This window comes from Rhipicephalus sanguineus, chromosome 8, assembly GCF_013339695.2.
Source record: "Rhipicephalus sanguineus isolate Rsan-2018 chromosome 8, BIME_Rsan_1.4, whole genome shotgun sequence".
Lineage (NCBI taxonomy): Eukaryota > Metazoa > Arthropoda > Arachnida > Ixodida > Ixodidae > Rhipicephalus > Rhipicephalus sanguineus.
Window position 1 is genome coordinate 125275423 of NC_051183.1, and position 18829 is coordinate 125294251.

Genomic DNA, 18829 nt, shown 5'->3' on the forward strand with positions numbered 1-18829 from the left:
GAAACGTCGTAAGGTGTGCTCCAGAAAGTGACCAGGGCAGGTGTATTGGTGAATGCGTTGATGCTGTGCTTAGAGAGAGTAGCCCAACGACCAATTTTTTGAGTATTGCCTCTGTCGCTCGTCACCTTGTCTCCAAAAACCTTCGGGTATTAGAATCGGACAAAGAAGGGTTTTTTGTAGTGTTGCCGAACGCTATGTTCTCGGAGAAGGCTAGAGAAGCTGTGCAAAAGAATTTCAAAAACACAGAGGAGTGTCTAGAAGCCGCTAAAAAGCGCGCAATTGCCTTGTTGAAACGGTGCAGTCAGGATAAGCTTGCATGTGCTGTTCGGAAAGAAAAAGGCTTATGCCTTGAGGTATTCTTCAAGATAAAACACACAAACCCGACAAGCCCTTCAGGTCAATTGTTTCCGAACGAGGTTCGTGGCAGTTCGTCGTCTCGTCTTTTCTTCAGAAGATGCTGCATTCCCTTACCATTGAGGATCCATTCGTTATTTCGAATTCTGAAGCTCTTGTTTCATTTTTGTCGTCATCGAAAATCGAAGGATTAACTGGATTTAGTGTGGACGTAGAAGATCTCTACTATTCCTTGCCACAGGACCAGTTGATGCAGTACGTTAAGGAAACTATCACTCAAGACAATGATGAGGTTGCCTTCAGGAATTTTTCCGGGATGCCCGTGCAATCATTTTTGGAATTACTGTTGTTTTACCTTCGCAACACATTTGTCGGTTTTAATGGCCAAGTGTTCATTCAGAAGTCGGGAGTTTCCATTGGCTCAAAGGTTGCTCCGGTTTTAAGCTCCATTTTCTTAGCTAAATTAGACCAGAAAATTGAAGCACAGTTACCTGGTAGCGTAAAGAGAATATGCGTTTCGTTGACGATTATTGGTTCTTGGCAGATGTTCACAGGTGGACAACCTTAAAGATACAGTTCTATCGCTCTTCAAGAAGCATGGTGATGGTTTAAACTTTACATGTGAGCTGCCTACGGGTAACAAACTGCAGTTTTTAGACGTGACCTTATCTTTTGATGCGGACCACACGTGTTACATGTATGCACCAAGATCTGAAAAACCAATTTTGAATTTCAGATCTTCCCACGCAAAACTTGTTAAGAACAGCATTGCTTTTTCTTGTTTCAAGTCTGCACTGTCGAAGACGTGCCACCACTTGATGAGGCAGAGTCTTGAAGGCCAGGTTGCTCGATTGAAACAAGCAGGTTTCCCGTCCTCGTCATTGCTCGCAACGTGCGAGAAAGCAGTAAAGTATTTTAAATCGCCAAATGAATCGAAAAAAGCATGTGAACCAGAAAAGATGAAAATGGCTGTCATTCCATATGTCCATACCTTCTCGCATCGCTTAAAAAAGATTGGCAGAAAATACAATGTGAAGGTAATATGTTCCGCTAAAAGCAAACTTAGCCGTGTGTGCCCAGCGGTTGAGCGTATGTACAACAAAGGAAGTGCTGACTTGGCTGGGAAATGTGACATGCGCCATACCATGAAGTTTGTAGAATGCAATAAGAAGGGTGTTGTTTACCAATTACCAATGTCATGTGGTCGCACGTATGTTGGGCAATCTGGACGGTGCGTAAACGTTCGCCTTCGTGAACACCATTCTTCGTTGAAATGCAGGCCAAGCAGCCACCTGTCCCTTCACTGCGCAGAGTGCAAATGTACCCCGTGTTTTGATGACACAGCCATATTATTTCAGAATGGCGATCAAACAGCTAGAGAGGTAGCCGAAGCGTTTTTCATTTCACGGTTCAAAGATAAGTGCATAAGCCACCCATCTTTAGCCCTGTCGGATAAGGAAATAGATTTGCTGGTCTCAGGGCTGTGACTGGGAAAGTGAGATTTTTCGTCTTTTTGAATTTTTTGTTTTTGCTGTCGGACGGAGTCACTGCGCATGACCAATTGTTTGTTTGTATGTATATATGTGTGTTTCCGAAAAAATAAACGTCAGTTGAAAGTTAGCGCCTGTATCGTCTCTCTAGCCTGTGTCCCTGTGTTTTTTTGCGCTATTGCACTATGAATTCGTACCAACTAGCTCGGCATTCCGTACTACAGAAATGCTTCACCCAAGCTCACCCATCGAAGCTGCTGAAGTTTCTTTTCTTTTCATACCATTTGTGGATAAGCTTCATGTAGAGTTTCTGCAAAAGCACAGTAGTTCCACCTTCTGGCAGCAGGGTTAGAGCTTTCAATCAAGTTGTTCTCCCTGAAACAGAATTTGTGTAATGGTCAAGTGCCCTAACTATGACTACGCCTCGCAGGACAAGATATGCAATTTTTACTCACTCGAGCAATTCGATGACTTCATCTCTTAGGTGTGCTGTCATGCGGCGGCATGTAATAGTAAGCATTTGTTGGCCATGAAACAGTGGATGTAAGCACGTAGAGAAAGAGGGAAGGACGTTTTTGTCCCACTTTCGACAAGGTTCCCTGGTGGTTTCCTATGCATGGAATAATACACACAATAAGTGACACAAACTATTAAATAATAGTTCATAGTCATTTTATTTTAAAACAAGACATCTGAAAAATGTTAACACTAACGTTTGTCAACAGAAGTATTTTCACAAGCAATGATATATGGAGGATACTACAGGGACAGCTTTTCACTGGTCAAGTTTTACTTAGGCTCCAAATGTTTGACTTAAACTAAGAAAGATAAACACAGCTAAGAGTATGATGAAACGCTTTCCCTCAAATTAATAATAACCAAACACACTTTTTGTGCACGGAACTTACATAAATCTACTCAACAAAATAATGAATACTTCCCAGATGCAGCCGTTAAGAGCGTAACACTAGCCAAGTACAATGCTGGTTAAGAAATTGTAGGACAATTATTACGGCAAAGAAGCATAACAGCGAGAGAAACAATAAAAAATGCAGCCATGCTTGTATACATACACAGGCCAAAGCAGTAAAAACTTTTTTAGATGTGACTGTTTCATGGCTTGTCTCCCTCAAAACAAAACAGTTCAAATTTGAGTAAAAAAAATTCATGACCATAACATGCAAAGAAAGAATACCTGTTTCAAAAACTGAACAATATTGACTATTTTCAAAAACCCGGCATCTCTACAAGCTACCTCAGTCATCATAATGTCGCTCACTTTAAGAACAACATTGTCGCAGATTATTTTTTGCACTGATCGGCCAACAGAATCTTGTGAAGAAACTGACAAGCCTGCGTGAACAAAGGTCTAGGCGGGACAGTATGATGCGGCCCCCGGTACGACGCGATGACCCCCAACTCGACGCGAGGACCCCCCCTCTCCTCCACTGTCACTTCTTTGATGGCGGTCGACATGGTAGTGTTGGCCTCAAATGAGGTCTTTGCTGTTAGCGTATGTTTGTAAATTGCAACCTCGTGACATGCGTGCTGAAAATATACATGATCTTTACTTCAATTTTGTACATTATTGTAAATTCGCCATTTTTCTGGCAGCCCCCTCCCTCCCCCTCCCCGCCTTAGACATGCCGTCCGGCCCCGCCGTGTCGGCTTCGTGCAACACGGCCCTTCGCCTAAAAGTTTGCCGACCCCTGCTCTAGTCGGTACCGCCACACCAAGTTCGTTATTACGTTAGCTGTAGTGGCCATAACATGTTCACATAAAAAAAACCGAATGCTTTAAAAACGTGTGTTGGTTGTGTGCGAAGTAGCGCTACAAACATTATTTTCGGTGGTTATTCTCAGATAAGTTCGCGCTAGGCTCGAGCGCTTTTGAAGAGATTGCAGCAGCAGTTGCACCAAACGATACCGCGCCAAATAAAAAAGTCGAACCTCGCATCAAACACTACGCTGAGCACTACGTTGTAGCAGACATTACAAAAAAATGTAGTCATGAAGTCTCTGAACGCGATGTGTACCATTTCGCTGGAAAGACTGCAGAGGTCAGCCAGGAATGCAAGAAAGGCCCGCGCGAATTCTACTAGCTCGCTTACGAGCGCTATTATGGAAGCAAACGATGTCATTCATTGAAACTCCCCTACAAGAACTGTTAATATAGCAAACCTCTCAGTGGCCGGAGTTCACAGATGCGCCCAAACGCTGTCCCTGCCGTCAATGGCATTCTAAAGTTCGCAATTTCTCAGCTGATTTTGCACATAAAAGAGCTACATGGGGCTACAAATACGCTATTTGCAATTGTCTGTGTGTTCACGCAGCCTTCTACAACACGCACAAACTTCTTTTATCATGCTGCGGTCGTTGAAAGTTCAAGCCACTCAAAACATTACGAGCTGAAAGCCAGCGGCAGAATGGCGGAAAGCATGCCGGGATCCCCATTTATTCCCCGACTCGTCACTAATTTGGAAGCAGTATAAACGTTCACCACTCACCTGAAGTGACCGCTGAGTGAAACGCCAGGAGCGTAAACAGAAAAAATTGTGAACGATGGTCCAAGAATATCCGGAACTATGTAGACAAGCGTGATCAAATCTTCGACAAAGCACGCACGTTCACCGGCACAAAAAACGGCGGGGCGGCAGGATCGGGCAGGCTTCTATTGCTTCTATAGTTCTGTGTCACAGTAAGTGGAAGCATTTGCCACCGTGACGCCGTAGCCTCCACAACGCTGTGCTAGTAAACACTTGTCGGCTGTAGCGCGCTCTTTTCTCACAAAATGCGCTGCAGTCGTTTCTTTTCCAGCGTCAGTCCAGCCCTTGGTGTGCTTTGTTTCGTGGCAGCGCTGTAGTGGTTTCGTAATCGGAGAAGGGTTCTTGGCTTGTTCTTGGGCATCTGACAAAGGCAGAGTAGGTCAGTGAGTGAACAAAGGAAGTGAGAAGGAACAGCAAGGTCTCCTTAGTCATATTTCCGTCTGTCTTGGCGGAGCCGGCAGTTCGCGAGCTGCAGTGATTGAGGCGGGGAGCGTTAACTCAAGTTCGTGCTCAAGTTCGCTCGCTGCGTGATGGTGATCAGGACGACTTCCAGGCGAGGCATGTAGCGGAACCGCCGTAGTCCGCCGCGTTATTCCGCTAGACGAGAAGGCGATGACTAGTGGTTTTAGGCGCTGCTTCGGTGCTTATACTACACAATTTTGCGAACAATGATGTGGCCTGTTTCTCCTGAGGATTTTTATATAACGCTGTCATCTGTCTCTTCTCCAAAGGTGACGGCACGTGATCCGCAGCATGGAGGCGTCTACCTTACGCTTGCGCGTGCGCTGAATGTAGTTTAACCTTTGTACGGACGCGCACGCTGCATTTTTTGTAGAAGGCACGACTGCGAAAGGCAGGTTACCCTATCATGGTTTAATTCAATTTTTTTTTCCTATTATATTCGCTTGCAATGCTACGCGGCTAAACAATCAAAATGAGTATAAATACATGCACGAAGGACCGTTTGAGGCAGATACGACATAAGCCATTTATGAAAAGTGTAGTTCATGACCCCATTAACCTGTATTGGCTTTTGTGTTCAGAGCTTCTGTCTTCTATATAATGTCAAGAAAAGAGAAAAAAAAGTGAGAACTGGTATAACAATTTACTTACGTCGGTGGAGATGAGAAATCTACGGCGCTTTTTTTTTCTTTTTGCATGCTATATTTTATGTGTACAAGTCGTCTGGCTTAAAAAGGCGAAAGGCATAGGAAATCTATTTTTTCTTCGATATAATCTCGAAGAAAAAGTAGAGCGTGAGCGCACATTATTGCACAATTCTAGAGAACGAGAAAGTAATCTTACTGAAGCAACATGTGATCAGCATAACCAGCTGAAAAAGCAGTATGAAATTGTCAAAATTTAAATAAGTCATCGCGTTGGCTAGTAAACTAGCTGACATCCATGGACATAGATGTTCGCTCTGGCACGCATTCGCAATACAGTAGCATCTCCGCGTGTTGCTATTCTTATGTAGCCTTCATGAAATGGAAACTTCAGCGCTCAGAAATATAAGCTGCATGGCGATGCATCGGAGATGCTGCCAAGCGCTCAAATTATAAAGCCTATTCAATTGTTCCTAACTTGTTGGCTTTTCCCTTAAATTTATGAGTATTGCTGCGAAGTTGAATATGGCTAGATGAAACCAAAAGTAGTCCTTCCTGTGTATATATGTACGCAAGAACTGCTAACGTTTGTGCCACAGAAAGTGGGCAAGCTATAGTCACCACTGGTCCACTGAATATGAATAAGGGAACACACGGGCGTCAAACGCCAATTAAAATTTCTGGACAGACGTAACTAATAATGAAGAAAGGCTTTACCGAGTCGACGGGATTAACCCCGTAATAAACATCAGGGCCGCACGTTTAAGGTTCACTGGTAACCATCTGTGTTGAATGCTTGGGTGGGGTTCTTTACCACACGTATACGTATTCGTATTCTATCTGATTATACCTGAAGTATACGGTAGGTGTAACATGAGGAATTGCGCATGCGGTCTCAGGGCACTCCACACTGGCCGACACGTCACGTCCTTGAATAAAGTCTACACATATGCGCATTAAGTATATGAATGGAACACACGATCCTGATACGACGTTGCCTCAGCGTCTTAAGTGGAACAAGTGGCAAAGCACGCCATTCGGAAATTGGAACGAATCGTTGCTTTAGGGTAAATATGACCTGTTCCACTTAACTAAGCAAAAACTAAAAGAAAAACAGCTAATGTTCCGGATAAAGCGCGTGAATCAACCCAGTTCCACATAAGACCGATGTATGTTACGTTAACTCACCTTGAACACTGTTTTAAGTGGAACCTATGTGGAACAAGACAAGATTAAGAGTGTAGAAACGCCGCTCTTCCAGCTTTCGCTGTGACTGTGCTGCGGTTTCAGCGCAGGCCTGGCGTTTTTTGCTATGGCATACAGAGCCTAAAATGACACTTGACCACATCTGTCTGCCCGGCCCCCACTTGAAATCAAGGAGTTACCCTCCCCCCCCCCCCCCCCCCCGAGAAAACTCTCTACCTACGCCCCTGGGACCAAACCCGGAACTTTCGTGAAGTTTGTGCCGAAGCGCACTGCAAACGTTGGTTCGAATTTCCTCTGTATTCTATGCCGTTATTCCTGTGCACCCTTTCCTGTGGCGCTGAGATACACTCCTCTATAGGGAGTATTCACCCACGTCGCGCAAGCGATGCATCCTGGGACCGCCGCCATTTTGTTGTACTGGCTGACAAGGCCGCGCTTTACAGTGACTGTGTTCTAGGAGCCAATAGCTGTGATATGGTGTTCTGCGCCGTTTTTGGGTGCAACAATCGGTCTCAGACGAAGGAGGAGAAGTTACAGAGCAATGCACCGGATCCGCGCTTCTTTAAGATACTGAAGGTGCGGCTAAATGAAAGCGAACAGACGCGGGTGCTGTCCGAAAGGCGCCGACGAGAATGGTTGGCCAGAATTAACCGGAAAGGCCTCGACGCCAACGTGCACAAGTGCAAGGTCTGCTCGAATCATTTTATTTCAGGTAAGCATGCAATGTATCGACTGTAGGCGTCGCCATGAAACGACGCGAACGAAAAAAGAAAAAAAAAAAGACGCACGACCCACGTTGTGTTATGTGCCAGCCGCATGTTTGATACCTCCGTAATTGTTCTCGATCGCTGTGTTTTGGTGCAACAGTATATTTACTGGCATGACACATCGAACAGGAAGTACCAACAATAAGACTAGGAGTTCTGAAGTACTTAAATCGCACATTTTCTGGTAATCGTAGGGAAGAGGTTTACATAAGTTTGCTTTTCCTGTTTGCCTTTCATTCCAGGCAAATAGCGCAATGATCTGTGTCTTATTTTGCTCGTCGCTCGACGTCTAATTTTGCCAGCTGCTACTTTTTGAGTGCATGTAATAGTTCGTAGTGCACGGCTGGGGTCAAGCGAAATTATAATGCAGTGAGTTCGTTTGTGATCATGAATAGCGCTGTCGGAGCGAGTGCATAAGAACCGTTATATTGGCAAAGCACTCCCCCCCAAAATTTGTCGTGTACTCCCTCACTTACAAGAACAAATATCTTAACGCAGAGCAGCCATCACAACTTTTCGATACGTGTAGTCCGGACTGGGCACCCAGCCAACATTTGGGGTACGGCGATCGTTGCTCCGAACCTAGCTGCACCGCTATGAACGTCTGAAGCGGCGTCGATCTGCTGTGGCGACAACTATCGCACCGAGTATGTCGCCAGCGGAGGAATCAGAACTGTAAGGTACAGAAACCTTATTTAAAAATAAAGGCTAAACGTTGTCGAAGCTAAAAAATGAAATTATAAATATCAACTTCTGGTAAAGCAAATTATCTATTTTTTCGTACTATTGATAATATAATGTGCAACTTATGCTGCAGAATCTGCGGAGCCAGATGAAGAGCCTCCAGCTGATGGGCAAAGAGAAGCAGCTGTCACTGCATCTGAAGGTAAATTAGTCTTCTGCGCTTTATGACAAGAGCATCATCGCATACTGTGTGTGTGTGTGTGTGTGTGTGTGTGTGTGTGTGTGTGTGTGTGTGTGTGTGTGTGTGTGTGTGTGTGTGTGTGTGTGTGTGTGTGTGTGCGTGTTTGATATTTTCCACGTGTCACTAATATTGTAAAACAAAGCCGTATGCGATATAACTTTTTTCCTGTTATAACGTACAGCACTAGTCAAGCGAAGAAAGCAGTAGATCTTAAGACAGTGCAACAAACATCTATGAACGAGATGTCTGAGCTCTTGCTTGTTTTATGCAGATGGAGCTTGCCAAACCGACTTGACTGCTGCAGATATTGCTGCCATGGAGGAGGACCTTATTTCCCAAAACAAAGAAGTTTATGACCTTCGGGTGACTGTAAACAGAAGCCGGTTTACAGAAGAGGCACTGGGAGAAGACAACGACAAAGTGTGCTTTTACACGGGGCTCCCATCATTCGCTCATCATTTGCTCATCATTCCCATCATTTGCTCATGGCTGTTCTTCACCTGATAGAGCATCACATATCGCACAGTATAAACAATGTCCTCTCGAAGTTTGAGGAAAGGATGCTGTTCCTGATGAGGTTGCGACTTGGCTTGCCTATGCAGGATCTTGCCTACTGGTTCAACATATCACAAGCAACAGCATCCCGAATATATGAAAGGTGGCTGGATGCTTGTTTTGACAGGTTGTACCCCCAAATTCGATGGCCTGAAAAAGAAGATCTCATGAAAACCATACCACTGGCATTTTAACGTAACTTTGGAAGGAAGGTCCGCGTAATATTTGACTGTTTCGAAGTATTTATCGACCGACCAAATGCCCTTGACTCGCGTGCCAGTACTGACTCGCGTGCCAACACTGTGAAATTTTTTATTGCTATCTCTGCACAAGGCAGCATTACTTTCATATCCAAGGGTTATGGAGGTAGCTTCAGTGATAAGTTTATAACAGAAGATTGTGATGCTCTATTGAAATTGGAATATGATGATGGTGTTCTCGCCGATAGGGGCTTCTTGATAGCAGAGAGCGTTGGCTTGTGCTCTGCCAGACTGCACATTCCGCCATTCACTAGGGGAAAGCGGCAGCTGAGCCCAAGTGACGTTGAGTACACCAGGGAGATAGCGAATGCGCGCATACACGTCGAAAGAGTGATTGGGCTGGTGAGGAACAAGTACCAATTATTGAAAATTTGCCTTCCAGTAGAAGTGCTAAGGTCATCCGGAAGTGGTGAATGTCCCATTGACAAAATTGCTGTGGTATGTTGCGCTCTTGCCAATTTGTGCAATTCAGTCGTCCCTATGGACTAATTAGTGGAATAATGTGTTTGATCATGCATTCTTGATTGTGTGCTGCATATTAAATTTTAAAGGAAAGACTGGTGACAGGAAAACTAAGTTGAAATTAGGACATGAAATTAACTAAGGTGGCTGAAGCAGGTACAGGGCATAGAGCTTGAGAAGTCACGTTCAATGAAGCATCTTGAATGAAGTAGTTCTTCATGCAGAAACAATGATATGCTTGAAAATGCCAGATTTATTTTTTGCTGATTCGTGTATTATATTAAAAGCAGCACTCCATGCAGCATATTTCAAGCAGTTATTGGGCTCAACTTGATGGGAAAGCCCCAACTGAGTCTTGTTCAGAGCATAGTCATTTATCTGAAGTACATGCTAAAACATAAATGACGTATCTGCTGGCTGAGGCAAATATAGTTCGAAAAATGGTAGAAGGGGAGTCTTATTCTTGCACAAAGGGGTCAGTACTAAATTAGAGTACGAAGTGCCCAACACACGTGCAATGTGACCTAAATAAAAGAATATATAATACAACTTTCCCTTAAGAAGCTGGAAGTTGTGTGTCTGCACTGCATTCTTCTAATTAGGCAGCAGCAGTTTATTCTCCACAGAATTCATGAGGCTTTGTTTTTTATAGGGCAATAGGATTCCGCATTTCAGAAAGACTTTTTATATTTTAAAGGTTTTTAATGTGTGCGCAATCAGTCACATATTTTTGCATGGATCTTTAGCCAAACAGTGAGTGTCAGTGTTACCATGCACTGTGCGATAATTATTGTAGCTCACGCTGAGCTGAATTTGCGTAATGTATCCAGATTTGAAGCACATGCCAGGGATTACATGTTGCTGTCATAATTTGTCCAAATTGCTCTGAATGTCAGACCACTCACTAAAACCTGCAATGCAATACATATGTGCCTGTTTTATTTTTGGTTATAGTTTGTAATATTAACGAGCTTGGTTGACTCAAGATATGTATAAATCATCAGTTATTGTAATAAATGACATCACCCTGGCTTTCTGCTGGCTGTTTATGGATCTCTTGTAGTGGTACTTTAACATGATACTTTTTCATTCTTTGTTTGAAGGATAGTATATAAACACTTAGCGTTGCTGCACTCTATCGCCATAAAGGTAGCAATTGCAGCATAAGTAGAAAACTGAACACTAAGCTGCTATAATGTCCCACGACTGAAATGTCCCACTGAAAAGTCACAACGAGAAATAAAGAAACATACAGGAAACAAAAAAGGCACAATATTGAACAGGTAAAACAAACAAGGAACTCTGAACAGAGGTGCCTTCCAGGTGCCACCTAGTCCATAAGATGTTGGGATGTGTAAGGACAATGTGCGCACAAACAATAGGTTTAGGTGGCTATTCTGAATCAGCTTCCAGTATTATCATTTGATTTTACAAGTTCATTCTGCCGAGTGAAGCGCAGTCCTACAAGTTCGAGGAGAATAACTTTGCAAAAAAAGGTCTTTGCTTTTTCAAGGGCGTTTGCTAGAAAACCGTCGTCTCTGACAATTATTTCAACATTCATTTCACCACGTTTCCAAAGCACAAAGTCACAATACGAAACGTTGCATGCAAACATTTGGCCTTGTACTTGGTAGTAATAAATGTCATGTGTCTTGAGAACAAGGCTGCCACTTTCCTTAGTCAGACGACTTCTTTTTTGCATTGGAAGTTCATGCAGGGAACTATCTTTCACGATGTAAGGACATTTAACTTCTGCTCTGCCTTTTCCACAACAGCCGCACTCAACGACGAGATCCGGTGTTGGTGCAAAATATGGATGTTCCTTTGAAATAACTAAACCAATTTCACTGTATCTTGCACTGGTATGCACATCTGCTGAAAGAGCCTTGTAATGCGTCAAAGCTGTAGCCTCGTTTTCCTTACCATACTTTACAGCTGCTACATTCAGTTTGTTGCTGGGGTAGCATATTTTCTTCATCAAGCTTATTGGTGGGGTTTCAATACCTGCAGTGCACACTGATTTTAACGTTGACGCAGTAATTCGTCCAGCTCTGTAGAGGAACCATCTGTGTGATTGAGACTGTTTTCGGGTACGGTGCTCAATCGATGCTATTGCAGCCTCGGATATTTCCATCTTGGAAGCAGAACATCTGTCTTCAAGACTTTTAACGTCCATTACTATGGCACTAGGGCTGTACAAGTCAACGAGATACGATGCACTACACTGTGTCACCTCAGAAACATACAGGTCGCTGTGCTTTGGATCGGCGGCAGCTACTAAAGGGCGATTTATCTCATTGAATCGATCTTCTCACTGAATTATCTCATCGAGAAGTGCGGTCAGCTCAACGGGTGTTGGTGCTGGCGCCTTTTTTCTTGGCTTCTGCTTGACTAAAGCAGGTGCTGCCAACATTAGCTGTCGGCGTCTCATGTCAGCTGATGAGAAGTCCATTGCAGAAAATGGAGCCGCTTTAACTGTGCGCTTATGTGGTGGTAACCACTTGTTGCTGCCGTCGGTGCAGGACTTGGACTTCTCGATTCCAAGCCCAATCTCTATGTAAAAAAGCAGTGCCGCTACGTGCGAACAGGCTTCACCCAGCCTAGCCATGCACATAAAATGGACACAGACAACACTGCCATCACGGCTCATCAGTAACCAAGCTGTCAGAGGCGGCACTGAAAAAGCTTGGGAGTGGTTTACTTTACCAAGAATTATCATTTCATCGTTTCCTTTGTGTTTTATCAATGGTTCCTTCACCCAAACGCTGACGACAAAATTGTATGCTTCCAGAGCATTCTTGTTTTTTATCTGTTTCCTCGTGACGAAGCTCGGCCTCGTCACTAAGAATTCGTAGATGTCAGAGAAGTCGACATCAGGCCACTCATTTGATCCCACAACACAGTCACCCGAACTCAACTGAAAAGGATCGCCACCGCACCTGGCTAATTTGGCTTCGTAGCGTTGAACGTCGTCCCCATGCAGCGTAGTTGCGTAGTCCTTCTTGTCCGTTCGTGGTTTAGCACTCATTGTCACTGAACAGTCCGTATGTAAATAAGCCTGAAGACGGCAGCGCACGAACTAATAAGCCTGAAGACGGCAGCGCACACGCGCAACACAACAAACACCACAGACGCGCACACACCCGGGCACACGTGCTGAAATCTCGGCAGCGCAGCCATTCCCACGATTTCCGAACGAGAATGTCGTTGCAAATTCACGGAAGACGCGGAGATCACTTCATAAGCTTTCGCGATCACGATGCAAAGCCCAGATGCACATACGCGCGTACCAGCGTCGACGCAAAATCACCCGCAAAGAAAACGAGTCTAGGATAATGCCGTGACACGCGCACACAGACTCGCACAGCGCAGCTCGTTCAGTTGCAGCATTCCAACGACAGCAAAACGACACTCCCGAAAATCGACGTCGGACTAGGTGAAACGTTTCGTTGCCGCTGTTCCAGCCACCGTGTTGTCTCCAGCGTTGGCGTCTCGGCGTGCAGTTCACACTCGCAGAGTAGTAAGAAAGTGCGTGCGCTTGTGAGAAGCCGCACGCCCGCGCTGTCCGAAGTAATCTCGCAGCAATCGCGAAGTCAAAAGTCCATTCAGACACACGCGATTCGCGCATACAAAGTCTGTGGCCGCGATTACATCAGTAAGCGCTCGACGACAACGCCACACGCCTGCGATGTCCTGAGGAAGCTTGCAGTGATCGCAAAGTCAGCAGTTTACTTTGACCCCGCGGAAAGTAAACAACGAACGCGGCGGGTGCTGTCTCTAGTGCAGCCGCCAGTCAGCTCAGTACAACAAAATGGCGCGCGCTGGCTCAGAGCAGACTAGTGACGTCACGTGAGTACTCCCTATAGGCTTCCAAATAGAGCGTAACCTTCCCTGCTGTGGAGACTGTTTGCTGAAAGTGGCACATTAGTGCGTATTTCATGACGGCAACACTTATGAAGTTTGCACTCTACCTGCAGGTACTGCGCCAGCGCCTTGTTACGTTAGTTTGCGCAGTTGAGCTCGCTCCGTGGATACAGAAGACAGAATTAGCTCTTAGCAAACAGAGCAAAGCCCGTTAGGTTCAACCGTACGAAAAAAAACATTAATTAGCTTTCTTTTTTGCCTGATGAACAAGTCCAAAGTGCCAAAGCAGCATTGCTTTGTCAGGAGCATCAGCAAAAATATGCAGTATTTTATATATAGCTGCAGTGGCTGTGTTGGTTTATATGCTAATTTAAATATTAGATGCAACCGAAGTGTGTGTAGCCAGAAAATATGACGCCGTAGAAAAAACGAAGTGTAGCTTTTTAAGGCGAAAGCCTTAGATGCCTTATCAAACGGAAAAACTGACCGTCGGCGTCCGGCGTCGGCGGCGTAAACACAAATGATGCCAAAAATCATCATCACAAGATGGTGTCACCATATATGAAATCGTCGTGACGTCTCAGGTCGCCAGTTTTTGTGCCGTCATAACGACGTCAAAATGACGTCACATAACATGACGTTACGTGATGACGTCGTCACAAGATATCGTCGCTTTGTCAAAGGTGTGCCGATCACGGAGGCGGTGCAGAACCACGTGAGGTGCAGAAAGGTTGCAATGCCTCCCATCTTGGAGGCAGTGCAAAACCACCTTAGGTGCATAAAGCTTTCGCGGGGAGCGGGTGAGGATCAATGCATCGACTGAGAAGAAAAAGAAGATGGCTTTCGCCTTCGAGTCCTCCTTTACGAATACATAAGGGCACACGTATGTGAAAACGCTTATTTTATAATACGCTAGAAGACGGTTATTGTACGTCCTGCAATAGTCATCACTGTTCTCGCACAACATTTTTGCTGCGGGGTTAGTTCCGATATAGCGCCCTGCTGGCTCATTGAGCGAGACGCCTTTAGGCATAATTTGTAACTCAGAAGCGGTGCACGTACGTATCAGACCGACTAACCATGCGTGCGCACAGGCAACGAACCTTGCGCTTCGTCCATGTGTAAATTGCGAACTTCCGTTCCATTATTTAGGTCTCCTTGAAATTTTGGTTAAGGGTTACTAAAACTTTTATGGGTCACAATATAGAGGTTACATGCCGGCCGCAGTGAGAAGTAATCGATAAACAGGTCCCTTCGCATTCTATTGCGTCAGTGTCCCCTTATCCTGATCGAAAAGAATAAAAATATCAAAAGAACGAACGATGCAACCTCTATTTTATCGGTTACTCACTTTTAATAATATCTGGTGTTTAACGTCCAAAACCACGATATGATTATGAGAGACGCCGTAGTGGAGGGCTCCGGAAATTTCGACCACCTGGGGTTCTTTAACGTGCACCTAAATCTAAGTACACGGGCCTCAAACATTTTCGCCTCCACCGCAAATGCAGCCGCCGCGGCCGGGATTCGATCCCGCGACCTGCGGGTCAGCAGTCGAGCGCCATAACCACTAGACCACCGTGGCGGGGCGGTTACTCACTTTTAAAGGTATACTTAAGGGTTACTGGATTAAAAGTGTAGAGCCGAACAGCATAGGTAACACAGCGAAGACAATGCCGGCACGATGCTTTTTCTCTTAATTATATATATATGAACTTATTTTTTAATAACCCTTGCCTGCTGTACTATAAATGTGCATGCACGAAAATGAAAACAGCCCACGGCATAACACACTTTCGTGTTGTTAAAAACATGCAGCATGGACGAAAATTGATCGCAAAACCCGTTTTGCTGAATGCACGGGTAATGTGGTTTATCAGATTATTATAAGCTGTGGGAAGTATGTATACGTCCAACCGTGCAATGTTCCAATGACCGGACTCCTCGACGCCGCAATAATGCAACATATGGACATGGTAGCCATTTAGTGGACCATTGTAAGAAGTACACATGTGTTGCCATGTTCGAAACAACTGAGTTTATGGGAAAGGCAAAATATAATAAGGAAAACTAAATTCTGGAGGGCCTTTGGATTCGTTACGAAGGTGACAGCTGTGTGATTTCGCCCGCTCTTTTCTATAGGAGAGAGAAATAACCTTCTTGAAAAAAAAAGGACTGTGAGTGCGAATAGCAATGGTATGATGTGGGCGTTTGTTCTGAGACGGTATAAAAGGCTGGTTTTCTAGTTATCAATGTCCAGTTGGCAGTCAGCGCTTGTCCCGTGGTCTTCGTTCAATTGTTGTCCTCCTTCTGAGTGCGTTGTTTCATCTTCTACTTAATTATGAACCAAAAAGGCCTCATAAAGTTTTTACTAGGGTTTTTACAACGCATCGTCGTCATCAAGCTAATTCGATGCTGCTCCAATTCCAGTACAAATAACTCAACATTTATTTGCTTTTTTATTTCTTTATTGTATTCATTCATTCATTGCAGTGGTTATGAGTGCTTCATATGATTGGATCTGTCTCTTACATGGTGTGGAATTCGCAGCAGACATTTCAACGGACCCGTTTCAGGATTTTTTTATAGTGAAGTCATTGAGTTAAAAGATCAAATGGAAGTATAATTTTCTTATTCGCAGTACTTTTTATTCCATAGGTTATGAGTAAGGCTAATTGCATAGGCAGCCAAACTTTACACCACAACCAGATCGAGCTCGGAGGCCCTTAATGATGACTCAAGGTAGATGATGCGTTGTAGATTCGGCTCCATCGACAGTTCCCCGGATGTTTCGTTCGAAGATGATATATAACGCACAAACGGCGCGGGACAGCCGCTTGCTTTTCCCCGGTGTTCTTAAGCATAGCCCTCCAAATCATCATCTCTTGTGTAATACGCGAGCATTACTTCGCTCATTGTGTGACGCCCCTGTCGCCTGAAAGCCGGGGCAAGAACGCGGAACATTAATTACACCATATGTAAGGGCGTGCATTTGTTGTTCTTAGGAAAACGAGCGTTCGAAAGCCGAACGCTGGTAGGCGATTGAGTAGATGGCGCCCAACTCCCCAACAACGTCTAATGCAGAGTGATTGGCTGAGGAGTGAGCTGGCCTATCGATGGCCGAATAAATCTTGACGCGAGTAAAAATTTCTATAGCGACTCAACCAATGTTGTAGGCAACCGCGTTCCAAGGAACGACGTTCCAGGAACTATTTCCTTTTAGGAGGAACGAATTGTGTTAAATATCAGAGGGACTGTAACCGTAACTCGTTTACGAAGGAACGGCGTTGCTTCTGTAAACGTTTCACGGCATTGAACAAATGCACACACGCAGAACATCGTGCAGATCAGGGCCGATGGGCGACCGCGTCAGATGCCAAAAAATCACAGCATATCCAGGAAGTGAATGATGATCAAGGAGCTTGCTCCAGATGTTAAATCCGGTAAACCGTGAAACCTCTCTACATCTCCTCAATCGTCATCATATAAAAAAGTGACAGGAGAGTTGTGGTGTAATTGCATATACACATTATATACGCAATGTTCAAAATTTATATATCGATGCACTACATATACAGATTTACATATTGATGCAGTATATACATTTTGTTCAAGGGCTACAGAATGGTCGAGATTGTGCTGAGGTCGTTGTCAAACCACAAGCGGTCTCATACCTGGCAGCTGTGGCCGAAACTGCGATCTAGGAAATCGCGCTTAAAGCGAGCATCGGCGCCACCAGCCTCAGGAAGCGATCGCACCAGGCGCTTGGCGCTGCATCTCGCGCCCATGACGATTCGAGGTCCATTTGTCGACGCTTCCGCGCTGCGTCTGCTCGCGGTCTCTCGGCTCGCGGTCCGCTTGTCCTTGCGCCCGCTTCGCTGCGGCCTCGCGGGCCCCTGCCGCCTCCGGGTCCGCTTGTCGATGAGCCCGGTTAGATTCGGCATCGCGAGTCCTCGCTGCTGCCGCCGCCTCAGTGCTGGTCGTGGCTTATGCTTGCTGTCGGCGCTGGCGTCTCTCTTCGGCCTCGCGACCGCTCTGCTACTGCATTGCGAGCCCTCCGCCCTGCTGCATTGGCTTCTTCGGTGTTCATGATGAGAAGTGGTAGCGAAGTGCACTGAGTGATGTCCGGCGAAAGAGAAAGGAAGCGCGCCAACAGCGAGAGCTATCTAAGGCGCGACCCTCTGTGCGTGCTCCGCCGAGAGCGGAGCACGCGCTCAAGTGTACGACTCAAGGGCGCGTGTGCCGAGAGCGGAGCACACGCCCTTGAATCAACGGAGAGCCCAGCTGCGCGTCTAGCGGGAGCAATGAGAATTAGCGTACAGGGCAGAAGGGACGAGAGACAACCCCCCAGCAAAAGGAGCAAGCTCCTAAATACTGCCGCTCGCCACTCACGTGAGCATGCTGCATCATGGTTTTCACTTGAAGGCGCCGGCCAGCGCCGAAGCGAAGCGCGCGGCGCCGACCGACCACAAGCGTGAGGGATAGCTGACTTTGATTGCGATAGCAATTATATCGACACTCTCGGCCGGTTTTTGCCGACGGCGTGGCCGTCAAGTCCCGCATATGTAGATTATATATATATATATATATATATATATATATATATATGTATATATATGTGTGTGTGTGTGTGTGTGTGTGTGTGACGCTATGAATGAGAGACGGGCCGTGGCTCATACGCCATACTTTTATTCCATCCACGCGCACTTCTTCATCCTCGGCTTCTCCTACCATGGCTTCATACGTCACATGATTCCCCCTCCCCCCGAAAGAAGGCGTGAGTTACAACAAAAAAAATGAAAGAGGGCAGTCTTATACGAGAAAACAGGCCAATAGTTTCATAACCCAGGGGAGTTCTGTAACCTCGCAGGAACTTCAGGGGATAGTGCAGCAGTCCGGTGACATCGAGAACAGCTCTGGTGGGCGAGGCTGGCTGTTGCGTCCTGGACAACATACCCATGCCCTGCGCATGCGCACTGATGAAGACACGGGTCGCAGATATGTCAGGGCTGAATAATACTGGAACACCTTGTTGGATCGAATGTCAGTATGCCGTAGGCGTCGGGTTGTTTGTCGTGGCTGATACAAACTCGTGGCGTCCACTTTGTGTCCACGTTGACCGAGGCTGATGGCGCGATGTCCGACTTCTTGCGGAGTATAAGGGGTGATTTCGCTTCGTTCTGGGCGTTTCTTGCGGTGTTGCCGTAATTGTAAGCGTAGGCGCAGTTTTGACCTCTGGTACAGAAGGCGTCTCTGGCGACGTTTCTTGATGCGATGATGTGTTACATCTTGAAT

General features: G+C 45.6%; 1 protein-coding gene across 1 annotated transcript in view; it reads left to right on the forward strand.

Annotated features, from left to right (window-relative positions):
* Window positions 1–8688, forward strand: part of LOC119403495 (zinc finger protein OZF-like) — a 35529-nt gene extending 26841 nt beyond the window's left edge. Inside the window, exons 6-8 of the mRNA XM_049418349.1 lie at window positions 7159–7388; window positions 8286–8354; window positions 8665–8688. Coding sequence (XP_049274306.1) covers window positions 7159–7388; window positions 8286–8354; window positions 8665–8688 — 323 coding nt within the window. The remainder of the gene's footprint in view (window positions 1–7158; window positions 7389–8285; window positions 8355–8664) is intronic.
* Window positions 8689–18829: the final 10141 nt, after the last annotated feature.